Below are 24,971 nucleotides of genomic sequence, written 5' to 3' on the forward strand. Positions count from 1 at the left end.
AAAAAAAATTCAGATTAATTTCTGTTCGTTTTCTATTGACAGTCGTTTTCATGAAAAATTTTTTTTTTTATATTTTTAGGTTTTTTTCTATTATAATCCATAGTTTGGCCTGCTATTTGTATGTTGGGCGAAACTTTTTCAACAATTTTTAATCCTGACACAAATAGTATTTTTCAATTTTATCTTATACCTCCTCAAGTTGACCTGAAAAGATAAAGCTTAATATTTCTCCCAAAAGATCCTATCAATGCTCTTTGACAACCCAGATACACTTACAATCCATTTATTTATTTAAAATGTAAGAGCAAACGAAGTAATAGTAGTAGCCCTGAAAGCTTCAGCTTAATACCCCCCGTCGTTCTCGATATATTGCTGAAGTTTCTTATTGGCAACCGCAAACACAATGCCTTTTGATTCAGTTTTAAAGTAGCATGTAGTTATTCTTAAGTCAGCTTATTTGGAGAGCTTGAAGGACGGAGACGTGATTCATGGCCAAATCAGGCCAAGAAGATACTGGACCTTCGTGTCCGTTTCGGAGATTTAGAATGAAGGAAAAAGCCCTATGAGTGAAACCGTGTCATTATGGAAGGAAGTCTAGCAAACCCTAAATGGCCAAGAAATCCAAGAGTGGCAAGCTCATAAGGACCAATCTATGTCTTTAAGGTTTTACTCCCAAGCTAAAGACTGTTATTTTAAAGTTGGGTTGAATAAAGAGGATTTGAAGAATTTGTTGTTGGTGAGAGGGGATAGTTTGGATTTGGGTGAGAGAAGGAAATTTTTGGGAAAGCTTAGGCTGGCGGCTGGCCCTTATTTTTGCCCCATGTGTGGATGTGTGAATGAGAACTTATTTAATTTTGTATCCGAGTGTGAAGAGCTGTCTGAGTTGCAGAACTAATGTTTTGGATGAGTCTTTGAGGGTGAATGCTGGTTAATTGAGCGGATGGCTGAGAGACACGATTGTGCTATTCAGCAGTTGCGTAAGTGTCCTCGTTTAGGGATTAAACATAGAGATTCATGTTTGAGGGGATAGCTTGTTACGGTTTTTAGGATTTGAATTTTATTATGATTAATTTTTGTTGATTAAAATGTTGAACTAAACCCACATATGGCTTAGTACACACTGACATAATACACTCTTAATTTGGTACGGCCCCCCTCTACCTGAGCTGCCCTGCAACATTTCTAAATAAGCCACCTTCATCACCCCAACCCTAGGCATCACCAAATTTTTTTTTTCCAAAGCCTAACCGTGTTAATTAGCCTACAACTTCTTAAAGAAAACAAAACTAAGTCACCTCTAACTACTAAACTATTTTCATACTTACTTATCCCTAGTCACCTCTTATAATACCCTGATTGCACTGTTTCTAGCCTATCTCCCTTCGCTTTCCCCCAAATATCAGATCCATAGTACATCACACCTAAAATTCTAGCCCTGAAGACCTCTTTAACTATTTGGATCTTTTTAATATTCCTAAGCTGACTTCTTAATACCATATTACAACATGCCTTACCTTTTTCTATCCTACTTTCTATATGGCTACTAAATAAATTTCCTTTGGCCTTAAACTTAACACCCAAATATGACCAATCCTCCGCTAATCTAACCCTTCTACCCTTGAAACTAAGTTTAAAATCCTCCTCAAGTCTACCACATTTACGGAATACTCACACTACGGTTTTATCCACATTAAGTTCTAACCTTTTTGTATCCAAATAATCACCTAAAATATCAAGTAATTTCTGAAGGTTCCTTTGTGAATCCGCAATCAAAACAATATCATCTGCGAACGACATCATGCAAATAGATACAATATCTAAACCCACCATCTGCACCTCCTTCTTCTCCATAACATCTTACAAAATAACTTCGGTAAACTATTTCCTAAATGAATTCCTCGATAATTATTCTGATGAGACCCCCCTTGTTAAATAATGGTATCATAACTGACAAAATCACTCTTCAGACCGCTTACATGAACTTACCAAAGCTGAAAATAAACTAATCAAAATAGCAGCAAAGTATGTTTTTCCCACTTCTAAATTTTTATCGGAATCCCATCTGTACCCGGTGCAAATCCCCTCTTCATAGATATCAGGGCTTTACCAGTCTCCTCATACGTAAATGGTGGGATAAGTTTGTAATCCTCCTCTCTGAGTGGGCAGCACGCCTGCTTAAACTCTTTGATAAATCCTCAAGTCCACCGTCCTTTGCGTTATTCAGTGATTCCAGGTATTCGGGCCAGGTATCAGCTCCCAGTATTTGCTCTGTAGTAGAAGGGGTAAAAAAGAGATCCTTTTACTAGTTGCCAGAATTTTTTTTTGTTCCTTTGTTACAAAATTTTTCCCAAAAGTTCCTGACTTTATCTTGTTCCCTCTTCGTATTTGGAAGTGTCTGTTTGTATTCCCTCCACTTTCTTCGATACACCAGAAGAGCAGATTCCTCGTTAATCTTTTTCAGCTTTCTTAGTGCTTCTACCACTTCCATTTTTTTCTGCACAATCATCATCAAAAAATCCCTTCTTCTTATTTATTGCTATTCCTCTTTGTTCTAAATTATAGGTCTCTAAACTCTCTATTATCTGGCATAATTTTCCTAAGCCTTTATCCATTTGGTCGTTCCCTATGATTCTTTGGGTTTCCTCCAAATTCATCTCCACTACACTCTCTCCTTGCCATTTAACCACATTATCCTCCCCAGTTTTATCTACTTCAATTGTTTTCTTAATGAAATTAGATCTATTACTATCAGAGATATTACCGTCAGTCCTATATATAGCCATATATCAGCTACATATATATCTGCTACATATATATAACCCATATATCTGCTACAATGGGCTGATGGTCAGACCCCACAACTCCCAGAACTCCAAAGTCCCCACATGCCGACCAAAGGCTTAAATCAACTAAAATATAAGCCTAATCAATAACACTGGGACTACCAACCCCAAAACATGTAAAATCCTCCCTTTCTTTATCTTTACCCATCCTCACGTTTAAAATTACTAGCTTCTCAATTCTACAAAAATCTAAAACTTAAGTTCCCCAATTATTTTTCCTCCCTGACCGGTCCTTACTTGTCCTTTTTCCATACATCTTCAAATCTCCTTGCATATTCTTATCATTCATACCATCATCCTCTTCCTCAGCCTCCAAAGGATCAATCCACTTCTCCAAAATCTCCTTTGTGTATGCATTGAAGTCACCTAAAAATATACACTTGTAGTATTTATACAACATTTTATACTTAAACCCCTCTGAATACGATTTGTCCCACGTATCCTCCTGCCAACTATAACTACTTGATGTTGGAGGGATATTCGCCGCACAAAACACAAACTTAACAATTCCTATAAAAATCTTCAACTAAATCAAATTCTCTGATTGCGATTTTAACCTATGATTAAAATGTTGAACCTTGGTGTGTTTCTATTTTGTCGTTTTGTTGTTCTTTTTTCTTTTTTTGATTTTTATTATCTAAAGTTGTATTTTGATTCTGGGCTTTGTTTGTAGACTGTATTATGTGTTGCTATGGCCCACAGGCTTTTTGATATAAATCTTATATTATCTCTCATCGCATAATGGGCAAATTGCATAATTTTGGGGGTTTGACATGCCCAATATCCTTAAAGACATAGTTGTGGGACCGTTCTACTATGCTGAACAAAACAGTTTTCTCAAAATTTTGACTAGATGTGTTTGGGAAATACATCGGCTTGAGAGACGGGCAATCATGCCCTCCAATCTCTTTTTATTTATAGAAAGGACCCTAGAACTTTTAATTTTGAATCGAATTAGCTTTTTTAAATGTTTCAGTGATGTTTCTAGCTATTATAGAGTGGCGCTACCTATGATATTGCTTATTATATGCCTTTTTGAAAAGCTCCATGTATACAGTTTTTTTAGTTTAATTGGAACGCCTCCTAAACACTTCCTAGAAGTTTCACCTTAATACTCTTAGCGTCATTAGTTACAGTAACTGTAGTTATAGTACTAAAAATATACACATAGTGCCTTCTGGCTAATTCAAAATCCCCCACAACTTACTCTTAAAGATCTAACTTAATAATATATTGTCCTTGAGATATTGCTTTGTCACTTTTTTGAAAGTCCACATGCTCATAGTTTGTTTTGATTTAGTTCAACGTCCGCCTAAATATTTCTTATATTTGATTACTGAAGACATTATTATATTTTCTTTGGGCTATCTGCTACAAAATGGCTATCTCACAATTTCGATCGAATATGTTTGGGGGAAAAAGGATATCAGGGGGGGGGGGAGCTATTTTCTCTCCATAATGTTTGACCTTAAGATGGAACTAGAACTATGCATTTCCAACCAAATGGGCCTTCTCTAAAGTTCACAAAACCACCTCTTCATAAAAACCTTACACCCCCCGGGGCATAACTTAAAACCCTTACTCCTATACTCTAAGGGGTTTTGTCAGTCCCAAAGGCTGTGTTATGAGATCTTTGGGCTATTTTTGAACAAATGGTTATCTTAAAATTTCTATCGGATACATTTGGGGAAAATTTGACGTGGGGGAGGGGGGGGGTATAGCTACCCTCCGACAAATTTGACTCTTAAAAATAGCTCTTCAACTTCCGATTTCCAATCCAATAAGCCCCCTCCGAAGTTTATACGACCAACGTTTCCATAAAAACCTTAAATGCAATTGGGGAATGCCTTACAACCCTTGCCCTGAGGGCTGTGAGGGGGTTCTCATCCTCAAAGACATAATTTCTGGACTTTAAAACTACGTCAAGCAAAATAACTATCTCAAAATTTTGACTGGAAGTGTTTGGGGAAATTATGGGCGTGGGGGGAGGGATGGTTTCCCTCCAATCACTTTTGACTATTAAAGGGGCCACTAGCCTTTTCAATTACCAACCGACTGAGCCCTTTTAGAAGTTTCAACGACAACAAATGGCCATCTTAAAATGTCTATCAGATACGTTTCGGGAAAATACGACGTGTGTGGGGAGGGGGGAGGGTGCATTTGCCTTCTGATCACTTTGACTCTTAAATAGATTACTGTAACTACTGATTACCAATCCAATGAGCCCTTTGAAGTTTATACGACCACCATTTCCATAAAAACCTTATATTCTCCCAGCGTAACTTACAACCCTTGCCCTGAGGGCTATATGGGGGGCGGGGGTTATCCTCAAAGACATAATTTCTGGACCTTTCTATTATAGTGAAACGAATGGCTATCTAAAAAATGATGATTGAATGTGTTTTGGGAAATGATTAATTTACAGGGGGGGGGGGGGTGGCTGGTTGATATCCAATCACTTTTGACTGTTAAAAAAACCAGCAGAACTTCTGATTACAAATCAATTGAGCCCCCTCTGAGGTTTATACAATCACCCTTTCTATAAAAACCTTATATCCCCCAGGGCATGACTTACAACCCTTGCTCTGAGGGTTGTGGGGGGGGGGGTTGTCATTCTCAAACCCATAATTTCCACATCGTTAAACTACGCTGAACAAAATGGAAATCTCAAAATTTTGATTGGATGTGGTTGGGGAAGTGATTGACGTAAGGGAGGGGGAACTGGTTGCCCTCCATGAGCTCTTTTTGAAGTTCCTATGACATTTCTTTCTATAAGAAGTGCCCTAGTCTAAAAAATAAAACAATATATTGTGCCCAGAACGCTCTTTACTTAGGCAGCGCTATCATGCTGCAAATGATATTTTGTCTTGAGATTTCAATTATACAGCAATGGAAGTGCCGATTAGACCAGGTAAGTCCTCCACCCTAAAATTCAGCCTATGGGCACCCATGGACGCTAGTTCCCTGGTATTGCTCTCGATTAGTTTTGCATTAACGTCTATTGCAGAGCGTATTTCACTAATTTGACCAGATAGACTTGTAACCAGGCTTTGGAAATCTTTCAATAAATTATCAACTTTGAGAGACATAGGACTAAGAGATTTTAACTTTTCTTCCACACTTTCCAACTTCGCCAATGTTAATTTGGTTGCCTTTAATTGATCATGCATAATTTTATTTCAGCTTTCCAACTAAAATTGCAAAGACCTACCTTAAAATTTGCCAGCCATGTGCTCCGGCACTAGAGTTATCAAGTGGGTACTGATTTATACAAATCAACGCTCAGGACGCAGTGCGTTAACACAAGTGGCGGTATCAAATGAGCAATCCCTCACAATTAAATCAGCTGGATTTTTTCACAAAAAGTTAATTGCGCAATCTAACATAGTAAAAAAGATAATCCGATTAGGTTCAAAAACTTGTTCTTTATAGTTCAGAGACTAAAATCATACTGATGATATAACTTATAATCATATAACTTATAGCCCTTGCTCTAAGGACTGTGGGGTGCTGACATCCACAAAGACATAATTACTAGACCTTTCAACAAAGCTGATTCAAATGGCTATCTCAAGATTTTGAAAAGATGTGTTTTGGGAAATGAAGGGTGTGGGGGACTGGTCAAATTTGAATACGTTAATTGATCTAAATTGTTTTGATAGAGAATCTAGACAAAACATGGAGAATTTTGATTTTATAGATTCTCTGATATTTGATGTGCATATCTCGTTTTTTTCAAGCTTCACGATGAACCTCCCAAGGTCTTTAATTGTATCCCATCTTTCGTATCTCATTGGTATAGTCATCTTCGTAAAAAATTAAAAAGCCTTCGAATCCATATTACTTCCTGGATTAGTTTAGATTTTAACTCCCTGAACGCGTGTCAGGCTGTCTTGAATAGCCTGAATAAACTGATTGGAAGATGTTGTTTTCATGCAAACGACAATAAACTAAGTGGTTTCAGTTTAATCTATTTCTCTCTCGGTTTCATCCTTCCTTGATTTTTAGTTCTGTCTTTTCCAAGCTGATAGTTGATGCTGTCTATGTATATAAGTAAATATATTTTATCCTTGCTTCTCTATGTAAACGTAATTGTTTTATGCTGTATCAATATAAAACTACATGTATGATGTTTTTCTTGGAACATAGGCTACTGAACCCGTTAGAGAAATGTTTTATTCATGTATGATCTGGTTTCATTTAATTTTGTTGAGAATAAAATGATCTTACCGTTGCTTGTCCAAATTTCAGAAACTCATCAATAGTATGGATTCATTTTCAAAGGTATTTAGTTTGGTCCCACCGGGTTTAAAGTGTATTTCTTCCTCTCTATAATCCTCAATTGTATTCTGTGATAAAGCAACGAAATAAATAGGTAGTCTTTTATAATGTCATCTTTCCTTGTCCTTTAAGGCTATGCTCTTCCAGTAAATAATAGTTTCCTATTTCCAGTAGTTAATCCTAAGTTAACATTTTCTATTAAATCTAATAATTCAATTTTAGATGGCGATAAAATAACTCTAAAATAAACTAAACTATCCGAATAGAAAAATTCCTATATTAGTCTATCACAATTTGGTACAAGATAATAGGCTAGAGCAATTTAATTAAACAAGAGGAAGAGGCTAATTTAACTTAAAGCTTTAAAAATCGGTAGGTCTGCTTTGCCTAAAGCCATTCCTTATCTCTGAGAGTAGGTGACTTGGGTCTAGGCTGGTTCAAGCTGAGGTAAAACATAGACCTAGTCTCTTATAGTTTTTTTATTACTAAGGCCAGGATATTTAAAAGTTATGAGTGTTTGTACAGTTTGACTTTAATATCAATTAATTGAAAAAAATGGTAAATATATACCAAATCATATTATTGAGTTAGGAATAAAGTGAATACACCATTTGATGCCTTTTTTATGCTGATTACAAATATAATAATCATTTCTATTGGAAATGATTTTCAGCCCTCCCCCCTAACCTAACCCTCACCCCCATATGTGCAAATATATATCCTGAATTGACATATATAGGGGGGGGGGGCTAAAATTCAGTTCTGATAGAAATGGTTGTTATATTCATAATCAGAATAAAAAAGGCATCAAATGGTATATTTGCTTTATTTGAAACTCAATAATATGATTTGATATATATTTACCAAAACGTTTTCCACAAAATAAGCTTTTCAATGAAAAGTAAAGAACTCCATTAAACAAAAAATGAGCAAAAATAAAATCAAATAATCTACTAAGCTCAAAACTACCACAAATCAACATCAATAAGTAAATGAAACCCAAACAAACAGAAATTACAATAAATAACCAAATCAAACTCAAAACAAGCAGAAATTAACATAAGTTGGGTGCAAAACCCCTATGCCTTCCCAAGGCCAGAACAAAATTTGCATTTCACTGAAAAAATATAAATGTTTTTACTTTTGTAACTTTAATAAATCAAATAATTTTATCATTTTGATTACTAAATATCAGTATATGTATATTAAACTGAAAATGCACATTCACTTGTATTTTTTCAGTAAAGTGCAAATTTTGTTCTGGCCTTGGGAAGGCATAGGGGTTTTGCACCCAACTTATGTTAATTTCTGCTCATTATGAGTTTGACTTGGTTATTTATTGTAATTTCTGTTTGTTTTGGGTTTCATTTATTTATTGATGCTGATTTGTGTTAATTTTGAGCTTCATAGATTATTTGATTTTATTTTTGCTCGTTTTTTGTTTAATGGAGTTCTTTACTTTTCTTTGAAAAACTTATTTTGTGGAAAAAGTTTTTTTAATTCATTTCTGTTCATTTTATATTGACAGAGTCTATTCAGAGAAAAAGCAAGAAAAACTTAAAATCTTTTTGTTTGTTAAAACTTTAGAGTTTGGCCTGCTATTTTTCTGCTGGAGAAAAATTTTCAGATATATTTAACAACATACACCATTCTAAGAATCTTGACACAAATAGTACTGTTAAAATTAGTTTCATACCTCCTCTAGTTGACCTGAAATGGAAAACTTGATACCATTTGCAAAAAAATCTATTTACTTTCTTTGATAGGTTGGATACACTTACACTATTTTGATTTGGTTAAATTTTAAGAGCAGAAGTAGCCTTGAAAGTTTGAGCATAATACCCTCAGTTGTTCTTGGGATACTGCTGAGATGCCTTATTGGGAATTAGCATCATCACACTGCATTTTGATTTAATCTTAAGGCAAGATTTAGTTTTTAACCATAATGGGCCAATGGGAGGGTGGGAGTGGAAGGGGGATTAGTTGCCCTCCAATCACTTTCAACTATTAAAAAGGGCATCAACCCTTTCTATTTTCAATTGAATGAGCCCCTTTTGAAGTTCCCACAACAACTCCTTCAATATGAAGTGCCCTGGTCTAAACAACAACAAAAAATATTACTAATCACTTTTGACTGATAAAAAGGGCACTAGCCTTTGAATTTCCAATTGAATTAGCCTTTTTTTGAAGTCTCTATGACAATGCCTTCTATAAAAACCTTATATATGCCCAGGGCATAACTTAAAGCCCTTGCCCTGAGATTTGGGGGGGAGTGTCCTTCTCAAAAACATATTTTCTATCTGGAAATCAACTAGCCTACGCTAAACACAATGGCTATCTCAAAATATTGATTGGATGTATTTGGGTGAATGATGGACGTGGGGGGGGGATAGCTGCCCTCCAATCAGTTTCTACTATCAAAAAGGGCACTAGCTCTTTAAATTTCCAATCAAATGAGCCCCTTTTGAAGTTTCTATGACAATGCCTTCAATAACAACCTTATATACCCCAGGACATAACTTAAAATCCTTGCCCTGAGGGTTGTTGGGGAGTGTCCTCCTAAAAAACATATTTTGTATCTGGAAATCAACTACGATGAACAAAATTGCTATATCAAAGTTTTGAGTGGATGTGGTTTGGGGAATGATGGGCATGGGGGGGGCTAGTTACTCGCCAATCCCTTTCAACTTTTAAAAAGGGCAGTAGCCCTTTGAATTTCCAATCAAATGAGCCTGTTTTGAAGTTTTTACAACAATGCCTTCTATAGAAAACCTTATATGCCCCCAGGGCATATCTTAAAACCTTTGCCCTGAGGGTTGTTGGGGAGTGTCCTCCTTAAAAAAACATATTTTCTATCTGGAAATCAACTATGCTAAACAAAATGGCTATCTCACAAATTTGATTAGATGTGTTTGGGGGAATGATGAGTGTGGGGGGGGGGCTAGTTGCCCTCCAATTACTTTTGACTATTAATAAGGTCAAACACCCTTTGAATTTTCAATTGAATAAGCCTGTTTTGAAGTTTCTATAAAAACCTTATATGCCCCCAAGGCATAACTTAAAACCCTTGCCCCAAAGGTTGTGTGGGAGTGTCCTCCTCAAAAAGATATTTTCTATCTGGAAATCAGCTGTGCTGACAAAATTCCTATCTCAAAATTTTGATTGGATGTGTTGGGGGGAATGATGGGTGTGGGGGGGGGCTAGTTGCCCTCCAATCACTTTTGACTATCAAAAAGGGCAATATCCCTTTGAATTTCAAATCGAATGAGCCTGTTTTGAAGTTTCTACAACAATGCCTTCTATAGAAAACCTTATATGCCCCCAGGGCATAACTTAAAACCTTTGCCCTGAGGGTTGCAGGGTTTTCTATCTGGAAATCAACTATGCTAAAAAAAAAATGGCTATCTCACAAATTTGATTGGATGTGTTTGGGGGAATGATGGGTGTGGGGGGTGGGGGGCTAGTTGCCCTCCAATTACTTTTGACTATTAAAAAGGCCAAACACCCTTTGAATTTTCAATTGAATAAGCCTGTTTTGAAGTTTCTATAAAAACCTTATATGCCCCCAGGGCATAACTTAAAACCCTTGCCCCAAGGGTTGTGGGGGAGTGTCCTCCTCAAAAAGATATTTTCTATCTGGAAATCAGCTATGCTGACAAAATTCCTATCTCAAAATTTTGATTGGATGTGTTGGGGGGAATGTTGGGGTTGGGGGGGAGGGCTAGTTGCCCTCCAATCACTTTTGACTATTAAAAAGGGCACTAGTCCTTTGAATTTCCAATTGAGTGAGCCTGTTTTGAAGTTTCTACAACAACGCCTTCTATAAAAATCTTATAAGCCCCCAGGGCATAACTTAAAACCCTTGCCCCGAGGGTTTGTGGGGGAGTGTCCTCTTCAAAAACACATTTTCTATCTGGAAATCAACTATGCTGAACAAAATGGCTATCTCAAAATTTTTATTGGATGGTTGGGGGAATGATGGGCATGGGGGGGGGGGTTGGGCTAGTTGCCCTCCCATCACTTTCGACTATTAAAAAGGGCACTAGTCACTCCAATTTCCAATCAAATGAGCCCTTTTTGAAGTTTCTATGACAACTCCTTTGATGCAAAGTGCCCAGGTATGGAGAAAAAAAACAACACATTGTGCCCACATTGTTCTTTTCTTAGGCAGCGCTAGCGTGCTGCCTATGATTTAAACCTGTTAAGCTGTTTTTAATTTTTATTGATTGCTTCATGAGCCAAATGGGTATTGAAGGCCCTAGGCCTACTTGGGATGCTACCAGATGGCTAATTTGACAGTGTGTATATATATACAAATCTTTAAATTAGCCAACTGGCCAACCAGTATTTTAAGCCTAGGAGTCCAGCTGGACAAAAGGAAACATATTAAGAAAACAATTCTTACTCCATTACATGTAGAATAGTCCTAGTTTACACATTTTGCAGGGGTAGAGCCTTTATCTTCACTTCTTTCCTTGTTTTTTCAGTTTTTCTAAGAAATTCATAAATTTTTTAGAGCCTATTTATTCACAGAATATATACACCCACCCCCCTAATGTGTAAATATATACCTAGAATTGCATCCTCAATCTAAATATAACATCCATCTGCATCACAAATGAACTTTACTCCCATATTAGCCATGTGGTGGATGCCCAGCCTACTTAAATAGACTAGCCTAGTAATTATTTAGTAGATTATCAGTCACTTACAGTGGTGGTTTCTTAGGACTGAATATTTTTCAGGGTACTCAACAAAACTCATTTCATTTTCTAATGGTAATTGTCTTGTATTGTATGGTAATGTCTTGAATGTTTGGTAGGCTAAAGACAGGTTATTTGGTTCTGCATTCTATTTGTCATCCAGCATCATGTCACCAGGGCAGTATCCGAAAACAAGCATTGACAGTTGAAAACACTCGAGTCTCTCATTGCAAGGAAGATAGTGTAGGCCAGCTATGCACCTTGTGGTATGTCTTCACTTGTGTGAGTCATTGGTGTCCTATTTTTCAGACCTGGATTAATTAGCCAATTCTTTTTAGATTTCTTATAATGATAGCTAAACCTAGGGTTGAAATATTGGAATTAAAGAAAAATGAAGTTAAATTAACAAAAAGGGAATTTATCTAATAAAAAGGGACCAAAGGTCCCATTAGCCTGTATCATTTATATAAGAAGGAGAGCTGAGACATGCACTTTAGTCCAAAAAATGCCTGATGGTTGTCAAATTGAGACAAAGCATACTGTATAAGGGCTTACAACACCCCCTCTCTCCCTTAGCTTCACCCCTGACTGAATATCATGGTTTTAACCAGTTGAATCTTGGATCTTTCACACACACAAATGAACATTCATTAAACATAAATTTATTGTTTATTGTGTTCTTTTTAGTTGTCTTGGAAGAGGATGAATGTTCTTGAAGTCACCATAAATTTAGAACATTGCTGCATCTGGTGTGTATAGACAACAACTATACTTTGACTTTGTTTGACTCACCTCTGCTGGTCTTCCCACCATCAGAATTAGCTGGTGGCTCCACCCCCAAGGACTGGGCAAGTAAACACTACCTATGGGAATCTGGTGCCCTCTTGTGGACAAGTTGCACATAAAAAAATATATTGGCTGATAACCAATTTTTTCTTCCAATATCTGATAATGACACTGACCCTCATATCAGCCTGATACTATTGTTCAGGCCCTAATTTTATGTATATTGTAGTGTTCTACAAACTTATTCTTGTGCTCTTTTGGATCTGTTGGTTTGTAAGTGAGATTAGTCTCAATAGTGTGCCACCATATATAAGTGTGTTAAGTAAGATAATGCTTCTAATCATTTAATCACCCTTCTCCTTGTTTCTAGATTTGAATATCTTGTAATCAGCAGCTAATAATGTCAAGTTTACACCAACAAAGACTAGTTGTTGACCAGCTTAGACGAGAAGCTTCTGTAAAACCTCTTGCTGTATCAAAGGCTGTAGAAGATCTAAAGGTTTTTCTTTTGTTATTTTCAACACAAATCATTAATTGAGTACTTCTACTTACTAAATGTTCCTTCTAAAATCAATCCAAAACTTTCAGAGCACAACTTTCAGTTTTTCTGGAATAGGTACAATTCTACATTGTAATTGCAAAGCAGAACTTGCTTATGGCAGACGTGAAGGGAAAGTCACTCAAGGTCTTATACTTATTAATTTTTTTTATATTAGTTGAACTTTCAATTGTAAACTTAACTAGACACCTGATGCCAATGCCCCATGAAGCATTACAGCAACTAAGAACCGTGGGTCACAGATGTGGAACAATATGTGTGACCATGTCTATGCAATTAGACTCAAACCCCATAAAGACACAACTGAAACCCTAGCTGCTAATCCTTATAAAATTTATGTGAAGTCTGAATGCAGCTGGTACCCAGCCTGAGAAATGTTAATCTTGCATAAAAAAATTGAAGTTTTGGTTTGGTAGAAAATATAAAACATCCAACTTTAAGGACCTTTCATGGCTTGGGCTCAAGTCCTTCAATCGCTTGTTTTCACTTCTTGTCTCACTTTTACAGGATTATCATTAATAATTCAATAAACCTAATCAAATTGGAATATTATTTCTTTGTGTTGATGATTGTAAAAATTCGTTTTCCTATATAATGTCCTGTTTTTAAGACATAGTTGAAAATCTTATGGTGACTCCTAAATTTAAAAAGTCATTACAATGAAAAAATCCAGCTTTATTTTTTGTTAGATTATCTAGGGTCTAAATTAGAAATACTGTATGATTGTATTTTCAGGCTTTCTTAAGAATATTGCTAAGCAGGGGCAGCCAAATGACCAGCAGTCTTGCAGGTCACGTTTTGATGGGCAGAGACTATTATGTAGTCTGTAAGGAAATATCTGTTGCATGTTATGATCTTATGCCAACTTGATTTTTCCTTTCCTTCCTTGCCCTTTTGTTAACATTTATTGTGATAGTTGACAAAAATCATGGATTGTAACATTACTGAATTAGGAGCTGTTTTTATTTTAAACTGTAAAAATGGTATTTGTGTTATTTACATGCTATTACTAATCCATATTTGGTTGTAAATTATAATTAAAGTATGCGGGACAAATGTGGCCCCTGTCAGCAATTAATTAAAAAAAAAACTTTCCGAAAAATAAGTTTTTCATAGAATAGTAAAGGTCATTTTAAACTTAAGCTTAGCAGGTACAAATACTTTTTAAAATTCGAACACAAAACGACCAGAAATTACTATTAAAGAATAAATGAAGCCCAAAAGGAACAGAAATTAAATAAACAATCATAGCAAAAAACATACAACAAGTAATAATATAAATGAATAAATAGATCTTAAAAGCGAGTCAGGCTTGGATCGAATATGAAAATCAAGCTTAAAACGAAAACAAATATTTTGCTATTAAAGCAAAAATGAAACTTAAAACGAACAGAAATTAAATAAACAATGAATGCGAACAAACTTACAATATATATTAATGTAAATGAATACATAAATCTTAAAACGAGTGAAACTTAAATTGAATATGCAAATCAAGTTTGAATCGAATAAAAATAACTACAAACAAGAGTTTGGGTATTGGCTCACTGCAGAAGCCTAAAACCTACTGCGTCATTGGTGCTTTATTGAAAACAATTCTTTGAAATATTTTCACTTTTGTAACTTTAAGAAATCAAAAATTAATTAAGATTTTAGGGAATAAATATCAGCATATGTATATTAAATTGACAATGCACATTTTTTTTCAGTAAACTCATTTGAATGTTTATCAATAAAGTACAAATTATATTCTGGCTTTTAGAAAGCATAGGGTTTTGAACCCTACTCACATTAATTTATGCTCGTTTTGAGTTTGACTCTAATATTTAATTTAATTTTTTTTCGTTTTGGGTTTCATTTATTTATTGATACTGATTTGGGGTAGTTGTATGCTTGGTAGATTATATGATAGTCCGGACGCCAGGTGTTAAAATGTGAACCATACCACGACGGAATGGGGCTGCTGCGAGAATTAGCCTACCCTCCACCCCCTAAATTGACCATGCGGATTCAAAAATACCAATGCACTTGCTTGCGAGTGGTGGAACACTCCGGAACTTGACATTTTATTATATTTTGGTGTTTCATGCAAGAAAATGCATGTTCCACAAAGTTTGAGGTGCAGTTTTCCGCTCAAATAGAAATGTCTAGAAGTCATAGAATTTTTTTATAACAAACTTAATTGAGTGGTTAGAAAGACTGTTAAGGTTACAAAAACATTGCAATACTATACGAACGTTGAACAGTCTTGGCAAGTATAAAATTCTTCAGGCGGAGTATGAGAAACACGAGTACGATAGTTGTTGGTATGTCATTGGGTTCAAGATTTTTTTTTCACTGTAATTTTTATTTACCTTTTAAATGCTGTAATAACTTGAAAAGAATAAATTTTTAATATAAGAGTAATTAGTTTTCAGTTAATCGCAAATGACGCAGATGGCTTTAGGTTTTTACAGTTAAAGAAGGTGGCAATATCAAAATTTTGTTTGTAGTGAAACTATATTTGTCTTGACCAAACTTGAAAAGAACTAATAAATTAAACTGAATATTTGATGCATAATGATATTAATTGCTAAAAGCTCATCAGTTCAAAACTTTAATGTAATTTTAATATTTATTTTCAATAGTAAGTACAAAAGAAGACATTTGTAGTATAATTCGTTTTCAGTAAAGCGCCAATGACGCAGTAGGTTTTAGGCTTCTGCAGTGAGACGATACCCAAACTCTTGTTTGTAGTTATTTTTATTCGATTCAACCTTGATTTGCATATTCAATTTAAGTTTCACTCATTTTAAGATTTATTTATTCATTTACATTAATATATATTGTATGTTTGTTCGCATTGATTGTTTATTTAATTTCTGTTCGTTTCAAGTTTTATTTATACTTTAATAGCAAAATATTTGTTTTCGTTTTAAACTTGATTTTCATATTCAATCTAAGCACTACTCGCTTTAAGATCTATTTATTCATTTGTATTATTATTTGTTGTATGTTTTTTGCTATGATTGTTTATTTAATTTCTGTTTGTTTTGGGTTTCATTTATTCTTTAATAGTAATTTCAAGTCGTTTTGAGTTTGAATTTTAACAGGTATTTGTACCTCCTGAGCTTAACTTTAAAATGGCCTTTACTTTTCTTTGAAAAACTTATTTTTCGGAAAGTTTTTTTAAATAAATTTTTGTTTGTTTTTGATGGCAAAAAGTTTCAAGTTTTAATGGCATGGGGGGGGGGGGTGCTTACTGTCCGATTATTCTTGAATTTAAAAAATGGATCTAGAACTTTCAATTTAAATTGAATGAGGCTTTTTTCAAAGTCTATACGATTACCTCTTTGATAAATACCTTATATATGAACAATAGACAGCATGCATAACTTGTGGACAGCGATTGACAACAATGAATGGATTGAAAAAATAGCTCCAATAAAGGGGTTTAGACCATTTTCACTTACTGACACAAAGGGATCACTACTGTTTGGAATTGACCTGAATAGGAATTTGTGTGCCAAAGCAATTTTGCATCTATCACAGAGTATGTATTTTAACCTTATAATTGGATAATTATAATAGATTTCCTATGTGTTCTTCCCATACAAAACCTCTTCCCATAAGTTATAAACCCCCCTTAATAAGTTATGCCCCAGGGCATAACTTACAACGCCTGCCCCTGGGCCCTGGTGGGCTGTGTTGACACCGGAGTTTTTGTTATCAGAACTTTGAACTATTTTAACAAAATGTCTATCTCAAAATTTTTATCTGATGCATTTAGGGCGTGGAAGAGGGAGAGGGGCTAGTTGCCCTTCAATCTCTTTTGACTCTTAAAAAGTGAACAAGAACTTTCAATTTTCAATTAAATGAGCCCTCTCTAAAGTTTATACGAGCATCTCTTCCATAAGAAATAATATGAAGGATTCAGAGAATCCTTAAATTACAACCCTTGCCCTGAGGGCTTTTGGGGAGTTGTAATCCTCAAAGACCTAATTTCCAGAACATAAAACTACGTTTAATAAAATGGCTGTCTAAAAATTTTGATTGGATGTGTTTGGGGAGAGTTTGGGCGTGAGATGGGGGTTAGTTGCCCTCAAATCACTTTCGACTAATACGAACAGCACTATCCCTCGAAATCTCAAATCGAATGAGCTTTATTCGAAGTTTCTAAGACAAAGCCTTCTATAAAAAACATTGTAAGTTCACAGGGCACAACTTAATACACTTGCCCTGAGGGTTTTGGGGGATTGTCCTCTTCAAAAACATATTTTCTATCTGGAAATCAACTACGCTGAACATAATGGCTATCTCAAAATTTTGATTTGATGTGTTTGGGGGAATGATGGGCGTGGGGGGGGGGGCTAGTTGCTCTCCAATCACTTTCGACTATTAAAAAGGGCACTAGCCGTTTGAGTTTCAAATTGAATGTGCCTGTTTTGAAGTTTCTACGACAACGCCTTCTATTAAAAACTTATATGCCCCCAGGGCATAACTAAAAACTCTTTCCCCGAGGGTTGTGGGGGAATGTCCTCCTTAAAAATATAGATTTTATCTGGAAATCAGCTACACTAAACAAAATGGCTAGCTCAAAATATTGATTCGATGTGTTGGGGGGAATGATGGGTGTGGGGGGGGGCTAGTTATCCTCCAATCACTTTTGACTATTAAATAGAGCACTAGCCCTTTCATGTCCAATCGAATGAGCTTGTTTTGAAGTTTCTACGACAGCTCCTTCTATAAAAACCTTATATGCCCCCAGGGCATAACTTAAAACCCTTGCCCTGAGGGTTGTGGGGGAGTGTCCTCCTCAAAAATATATTTTCAATCTGGAAATCAACTACGCTGAACAAAAATGGCTATCTAAAAATTTTGATTTGATGTATTCGGGGGAATGATGGGCGTAGGGGGGGGGGCTAGTTGCCCTTAAATCACTTTCGACTATTAAAAAGGGCACTATCCCTTTGAATTTCCAATCGAATGAGCCTTTTTTGGACTTTCTATGACAAAACCTTCTATAAAAACCTTATATGCCTTCAGGGCATAACTTAAAACCCTTGCCCTGAGGGCTGTGGGGGATTGTCCTCCTCAAAAACGTGTTTTCTATCTGAAAATCAACTACGCTGAACAAAATTGCTCTCTCAAAATTTTGATTGGATGTGTTGGGGGGAATGATGGGCGTGGGGGGGGGGGCTAGTTGCCCTCCAATCACTTTCGACTATTAAAAAGGGCACTATCCCTTTGAATTTTTAATCAAATGAGCCTTTTTTGTAAGTTTCTACGACAACGCCTTCTATAAAAACCTTATATGCCCCCAGGGCATATCTTACAACCCTTGCCCTGAAGGTTCTGGGGGAGTGTCCTCCTCAAAAACATAAATAATTTCTTAGACCACACTGCTTTTCCATTAAAAACAAAAAAAATTTTAAACAAGAAAAACGGGTTTTAATTTTCTATAAAGCAGTGAAATACAAAACAATTAATTATGCACAAAAGCTCCGAATATTTCGGCCCCACATCCGGGAGCCTTTCTCAACGGAAAAAAATAAAATAAATAAATAAAATAAAAAAACTTAACTTACATCACAATAAAACATACTAAACACATAAAGAGAAAGAAAAAAAGAAAAATATAAATAAATAAGAAAAAACAAAACTCACATATTAAATAAACACTTCCATGCACTGAATGTCTATAATGATTCAACTCGCCTCCTCCCAGTATATAAATGGAAATCTATCAAAAATGAAGAAATATTTATACTTAGATCAAAACAATAAAAGGTCAACTAACCCCCCGGCCCATAACCCCTAATTAAATTTCACAAGTTCATCAACCAATTTATGAATTATAAATTGAATGGATTCGTTTGGTTGCAAGCTTAGCTGCAGTTCGTTTACTTTTCTCATCATTTAACCCATTCTGTCAAATGGTCAGAATTCAACAAAGGTCAGAATGGGTTAAATGATGAGAAAAGTAAACGAACTGCAGCTAAGCTTGCAACCAAACGAATCCATTCAATTTATAATTCATAAATTTTGAAAGCTTTTATGTACTATCCAAATGTCAAACATATATTCAAGTATCAAAATTTTCATCCAAATTAAGAAAAAGAGAAAAAATTTTTTCTGGCTTGAAAATTGAATCATTTTTCCAATTGAAAATGAAAGCATTGGGTGATGACATGTTATATAAATATTCAAAGAAAAGTTGTTATGTTATGCTTTTGCCACAGCTTCAATTTTAGTCTTAAAATATTTTAATCTCCTTGGCGGAGAAAAAAAAATCCTCATTTTAGTCTTTCAAAAAGCCTGTAATTAATTTTTGCTCTTCATACTAACTTTGTATATCAAGGATTTGTATATCAAGGAGGCACACTTGTGCCTCTTGAAAGAGGCGACCCACCACAATGTTAAGCGATTTCCGGTCCTAGCGGTCGCAGAGAGACAGCGGTGATCGCATTTTGTAGCCCAAGCTCCAACTAAGCAAAATTGCAAAATTTCACCCCCTCCGACTTTATCTTCATGGGTAAAAGTGGGCCGGAAGTTTCGACCCTCCGACCACAGCCCCCCTTTAACGTTGTCCGATCAGCTCAATCCGATCACTCCTTCCCTGTTTTCCAAAAATCAAATATAGCCACTTAAAGTTCATTTCTCTTTTTTTTTTATCAGCCACGCCTACAGGCCACAGTTGGTAACGGATCTGGGTAAATAGGACTAATTCGAGCCGAAATTTGACCCAGCAGGGCCTTTTTATATTTTCAGACCGAAAAAATTATCCCCCAAATTTATATTTTCGAAAAACCTTGTTTTCCTATAAGAGCCCATGTTAATTTTTCCCACCACAGCCCCCCTTCAACGTTGTCTGATCGGGATGAAATTTAGAGGATAAGCTTTCCTAGGGCCTGGTAGCTTATTCTCAAAATTTCAGATCAATCCGATCACTCCTTCCCTGTTTTCCAAAAACCAAATATCAAGTTTTGTGTGTATTTGCTTGCCTCAAAAATACATCGCACAGAATAAAAATAATGTAAAGTGTCTCTGTGATACAGTGGTCGCTAGTCCTGACTGTCTGGCGGAAGACCCGAGTTCGATTCCCCGTCAGAGAAATTTTTTTATATATTGAATTTAAAGTTTAAAAAAGAAACTCAGTTTCTTTTTTAAATCCAATCTATTAAATCCTTCGGCTCAACAGGCGTCTCCAGAAGAATATTACAGTTGGCCTTCAGGTTACAGGTAAGTCTCCACTGCTTTGATAACATGGGGCCTGGGAGCTTAAAACCTTAATTGTTGAAATTCCTAAAAGCAAAGTATTTCAACATTAGATTAGATCAAAATAGTCCTCTCAACCTGACAAGACCGACTGCAAGCTTCCAAAAATCCCAGCTCCTTCCCAGAAGTTTGTTTTGTCGAAAAACAAAAATCTTACTTTGTATTTGCTTGCCTCAAAAATAGATTGCAGAGACTTAGACAAAAAAACCGTTGGGTTTTTCTGTTGCCGAGCTAATCAAGGAGGCACACTTGTGCCTCTTTCAAGAGGCGACCCACCACAATGTTATGCGATTTCCAGTCCTAGCGGTCGCAGAGAGACAGCGGTGATCGAATTTTGTAGCTCAAGCTCCAACTAAGAAACGTGCAAAATTTCACCCCCTCCAACTTTATCTTCATGGGTAAATGTGGGCCGGAAGTTTCGACCCTCCGACCACAGCCCCCCTTTAACGTTGTCCGATTGGGCTGAAATTTAGAGGTTAAGCATTCCTAGGGCACAGGAGCTTATCCTCGAAATTTCAGCACAATCTGATCACTCCTTCCCTGTTTTCCAAAAAACAAATATAGCCACTTAATGTTCATTTCTCTTTTTTTTTTATCAGCCACGCCTAGAGGCCACAGTTGGCAACGGATCCGGGTGAATGAGGACTCATTCGAAGCGGAATTTGACCTATTAGGGCCTTTTGATATTTTCAGACCGAAAAAATTATCCCCCGAATTTACATTTACGAAAAACATCGTTTTCCTATAAGAGCCCATGTTAATTTTTCCCACCACAGCCCCCCTTTAACGTTGTCCGATCGGGCTGAAATTTCGAGGATAAGCTTTTCCGGGGCCTGGGAGAGTATCCTCAAAATTTCAGCTCAATCTGATCACTCCTTCCCGAAAACCAAATATCAAGTTTTGTGGGGATTTGCTTGCGTCAAAAATAGATTGCAGAGACTAAAACTAATGTAAAGAGTGTCTCTGTGGTACAGTGGTGGCTCTTCCTGACTGACAGGCGGAAGATCCGGGTTCAATTTTCCATCAGAGAAATTTTTTATATATTGAATTTAAAGCTTAAAAAAGAAACTTAGTTTCTTTTTTAAATCCAATCTATTAAATCCTTCGGCTCAACAGGCGTCTCCAGAAGTATATCACAATCGGCCTTCAGGTTATAGGTAAGTCTCCACTGCTTTGATAACATGTCGTACAACCGCATGCTCGAAGAAAAGTTGAAAAAAGAAAATCTTACTGTGCATTTGAATTGATTATTCAGGAATTAAAAGCCTTAACACAAGTATCTTCAAGAGCGGGGGGTTTGGGGTGGCAGCCCTCCAACTTTAACTCCTGACACGATCAGCTAACAGTAAGTCAAGCAATAATAAGTAACGAACTGGACAAAAACCTGCAAAGATTATTTGAAAAAAACTACGCTTTCTAAAGAGTTAAATAGGCTGAGTCACAAGTTCGAACCTTAAAACTTACTGGGATTAGGAGGTACAGTTGGGGGGGGCTGCCGCCCCCCAAAACCCCGCTTCCGTATATAAAAGGGGCTGTGCTCTCCTCAACGCCTCGCTCTTTACGCTAAAGTTTGACCTCATTAATGTGGTCTTATTATATTGTAAAAAATGAAAAGTATTTCAATTTAGGAAAATAGATGATTATCTGAAAACAAAACACTGAAACCCTCCCTTGTTTTTACTGAATGCAAATATTAATTTCATTCAAGTTAACAAGGTGAAACGGCTTAAAATGCAGAGATGTCAATAGTAGAAGCCTGTAATTGTTACTTATAGGACTTGCTTATGGTCAGCAGTCTGGGGGACTACATGGAAAGAAGCAGGAACTTTGTTGAGTCCCTTAATTGCTGTCTTACACAATCAAAAATTTGTATAAACAATACGAACTGGCTGTGTTTCTTGTTTTTCAGCTCTTCTTTTACTCTTTATCCCTCCTTTTTTTTATAATTCTTCAGCAAATATTTGTAATTTGCTTAACAAAAAGTCAAGGTATTGAAATTTTATATTTATTATTCAAAACACAAAAAGGTGCTTCTTTAGGTTCATGTTTTCATACATAGGTTATTCAGATCAACCTATTCAAGAACATCGTCGAATGAGTGCAATATAGTATGTAAACAGTTGGCTAGAATAGTAGTGAATTTAAAGGCTTTAGTCATCCCTGCTATCATGCAGTTTCTTCCATGGGGTTTGTCAGATTTTCTACACATATGGTTATGCTTAAAACTAAATGAAGTATCTGACTACTCTTGTGATATGAATCACCATTCTACAAGTAGTTCTATGTATGTTCTTTATTACATAGGTGAAACATTGTGAGATGCAATTTTAGGCACTACATACTGAAAGAAATCCACATGATTCAGCTGTACACTGCAGCTTTTGCAGATGCTTGTGCATTTGAGAGCTAAAATACTCTTCTCTCTAATGACAGCAGAACTTTATCTTCGCTTCTATTAGCTACTCATTTTCTCTCTAACTATGAAAATGCCACATGCATTCTTTCTTTTTTGTCACAAACATATACGGTTATCAGCTATCTCCTATGACTATACCACTCCTTCCTTGTGGCACAAAAGATGTAAGTCTAATTTAAAGGCAAAAGGAAGTGAGTAGTCTTATAATACAGCTGTAATGCTGTTATCTTGTGCTGTTTTATTTTTTTCTCTTTGGAAAGGACAAGAAACGAAAGTCTTTGAAATGCAATTTTAAAGCAAAACTTTTATCTTGATTTGAAAATGAATATTCCTTCGCTATTTATTTACAACTTGTAAAATCTACGTATTGTGTTCGCAATCGGTGGAGTTTAATGGTTCTTCCAAATAATATACACATATTAAAAATTATTATGAATATATAGCAATCATCACTAATTTTTTAAAACTTTTTAGCGGTATGTCAGCGAGCACAAACAAGACGATTGTTTAGTTGTTGGATTCACCCACCAAAGAGCCAATCCATTCCGTGAGAAGAGCAGCTGTAATATGCTTTAAAGAAAAGGATTCCGACTCTCCCAAATTTCAAACCACCATGTTTATTTTTAGTGGCCTTATGAGTGCCTTTGGTTTATCTTGAATTTCACTTTTTAAATATTCAAACGTGTATCCAAGTATATTCATGTTTAGACTGTAACTTTTCCTCTCCCTTCTTTAGCTTAATAAATACTTTCTGGAGTCTTATGAATTGGTGGTTTTTATACAGAAATCTTGTAGAAACCTTGGGGCCCCAAACTGGATCACTACAGGAGCCCTGGACTGATTTACTGCTAGTATAATTTTTTAGACCAAATTACCGAGGGTCAAATAATATTTAACTAAAGCCCTAGTATTTTGACTTTAAATCTGGGACATCAGGAATGTAAAACATGAAAATAAAGTAAGAAATAACAGGACAAAACATTGTTGCTAAAAAAAAAAAACTTTACTAAAGAGGTGCCAATAATAGCAAATTGAAGAAAATCCTAAGTAACATCAAAATCAAAAATGGCTTTGCATACGATTTTCTATCAAAATAAACCACGTTTATTATAAGCTATTAAAATGATCTAGGAAACATGAAACTATACAAAGAATTTAATGACAGAAGAGGTCAAAGCTCTAAGCTCTAAATCAAGCTAATTTTGGAAATTCAATGAATTCTTACTTTTGTCACTCTTGCTTAAAGGTGCTGAATTACGTTACGATTTTTATTACCTAGGTTAATCTAGTATGGTTCAAGTATCGAGCATGGTTCTGAAGCGTGGGCGCTTTGAAAGACGAAGGAAAAGCTGCTATGTGTTTTCCATGGAAACTGCCTATGGATTGTTTCGTGCACACCTCTGACTGACCGTATCTCTAGCTGTAAGCTGTACGAAAAATGGGGTTCAATCCCGATTTTGATCCTTGTTTTTTAGAGATTGCCCCACTTCCGCAAAAAGGTGGTTCCGCTGAAAATATGGTGTTTGACACTGTGTATTATCGAATTTTCAATCTTGGTCTGTAAAAATGATCAGTCAATGAAATTGATTGACGCCCAATGCCAAATATATTGGCTAGTAACGCCTCTGAGTATGATTAAATAAAAGAAAACAAGTTTTTTTTAAGTGAAAGTAAGGAACGACGTTAAAACTTAAAACGAACACAAATTATTCTGTATATGAAAGGGGCTGTCCCCTTCTCAACGCCTCGCTCTTTACGCTAAAGTTTTTTATTGGTAAAAAAAATAGAAAAAGTCAAACTTTAGCGTAAAGAGCGAGGCGTTGAGGAGGGGACAGCCCCTTTCATATATGGAATAATTTCTGTTAGTTTTAACGCCGTTCCTTACTTTCAGTTAAAAAAACTTTTTTTTTAAATTTAATTTTTGAACGTTTTTGAATTAATCCAGGTTTTGATATTGGCTCACCGTACATGAATAATTAAAACCAATTCTGCATATTAATTTTACCTTTATTTGGTTAAATGGCTTTCTCGAAACTTGTTTAATTTTATTTTTGAATGTTTTTATTAGTGATAAATATACGTAACTTACGAATTAACTTACGTAACGAACTTCTATTTTCATAGAT

At 35.7% G+C, this 24,971-nt stretch overlaps 1 protein-coding gene across 1 annotated transcript; it reads left to right on the top strand.

Annotated features, from left to right (window-relative positions):
* Window positions 1-7,390: 7,390 nt before the first annotated feature.
* Window positions 7,391-23,611, top strand: LOC148946893 (guanine nucleotide-binding protein subunit gamma-1-like). The gene is made up of 3 exons (XM_089097182.1): window positions 7,391-7,496; window positions 12,984-13,112; window positions 23,320-23,611. The coding sequence occupies exons 2-3, from the start codon at window positions 13,014-13,016 to the stop codon at window positions 23,419-23,421; spliced, it is 201 nt and encodes a 66-aa protein (XP_088953308.1). The 5' UTR covers window positions 7,391-7,496; window positions 12,984-13,013; the 3' UTR covers window positions 23,422-23,611.
* The last annotated feature ends 1,360 nt before the right edge of the window (window positions 23,612-24,971 follow it).

Source organism: Artemia sp. Qi Xiang Cuo, chromosome 11, assembly GCF_049724085.1.
Source record: "Artemia sp. Qi Xiang Cuo chromosome 11, ASM4972408v1, whole genome shotgun sequence".
Taxonomy (NCBI): Eukaryota; Metazoa; Arthropoda; class Branchiopoda; order Anostraca; family Artemiidae; genus Artemia; species Artemia sp. Qi Xiang Cuo.

What these genes read in the sequence shown, in the direction of transcription:
- LOC148946893 (XM_089097182.1), top strand. Translation starts at nt 13,014, where the DNA reads ATGTCAAGTTTACACCAACAAAGACTAGTTGTTGACCAGCTTAGACGA. An exon ending in AGGCTGTAGAAGATCTAAAG is followed by an intron (nt 13,113 to 23,319) that starts GTTTTTCTTTTG and finishes AAAACTTTTTAG; the next exon opens with CGGTATGTCAGCGAGCACAA.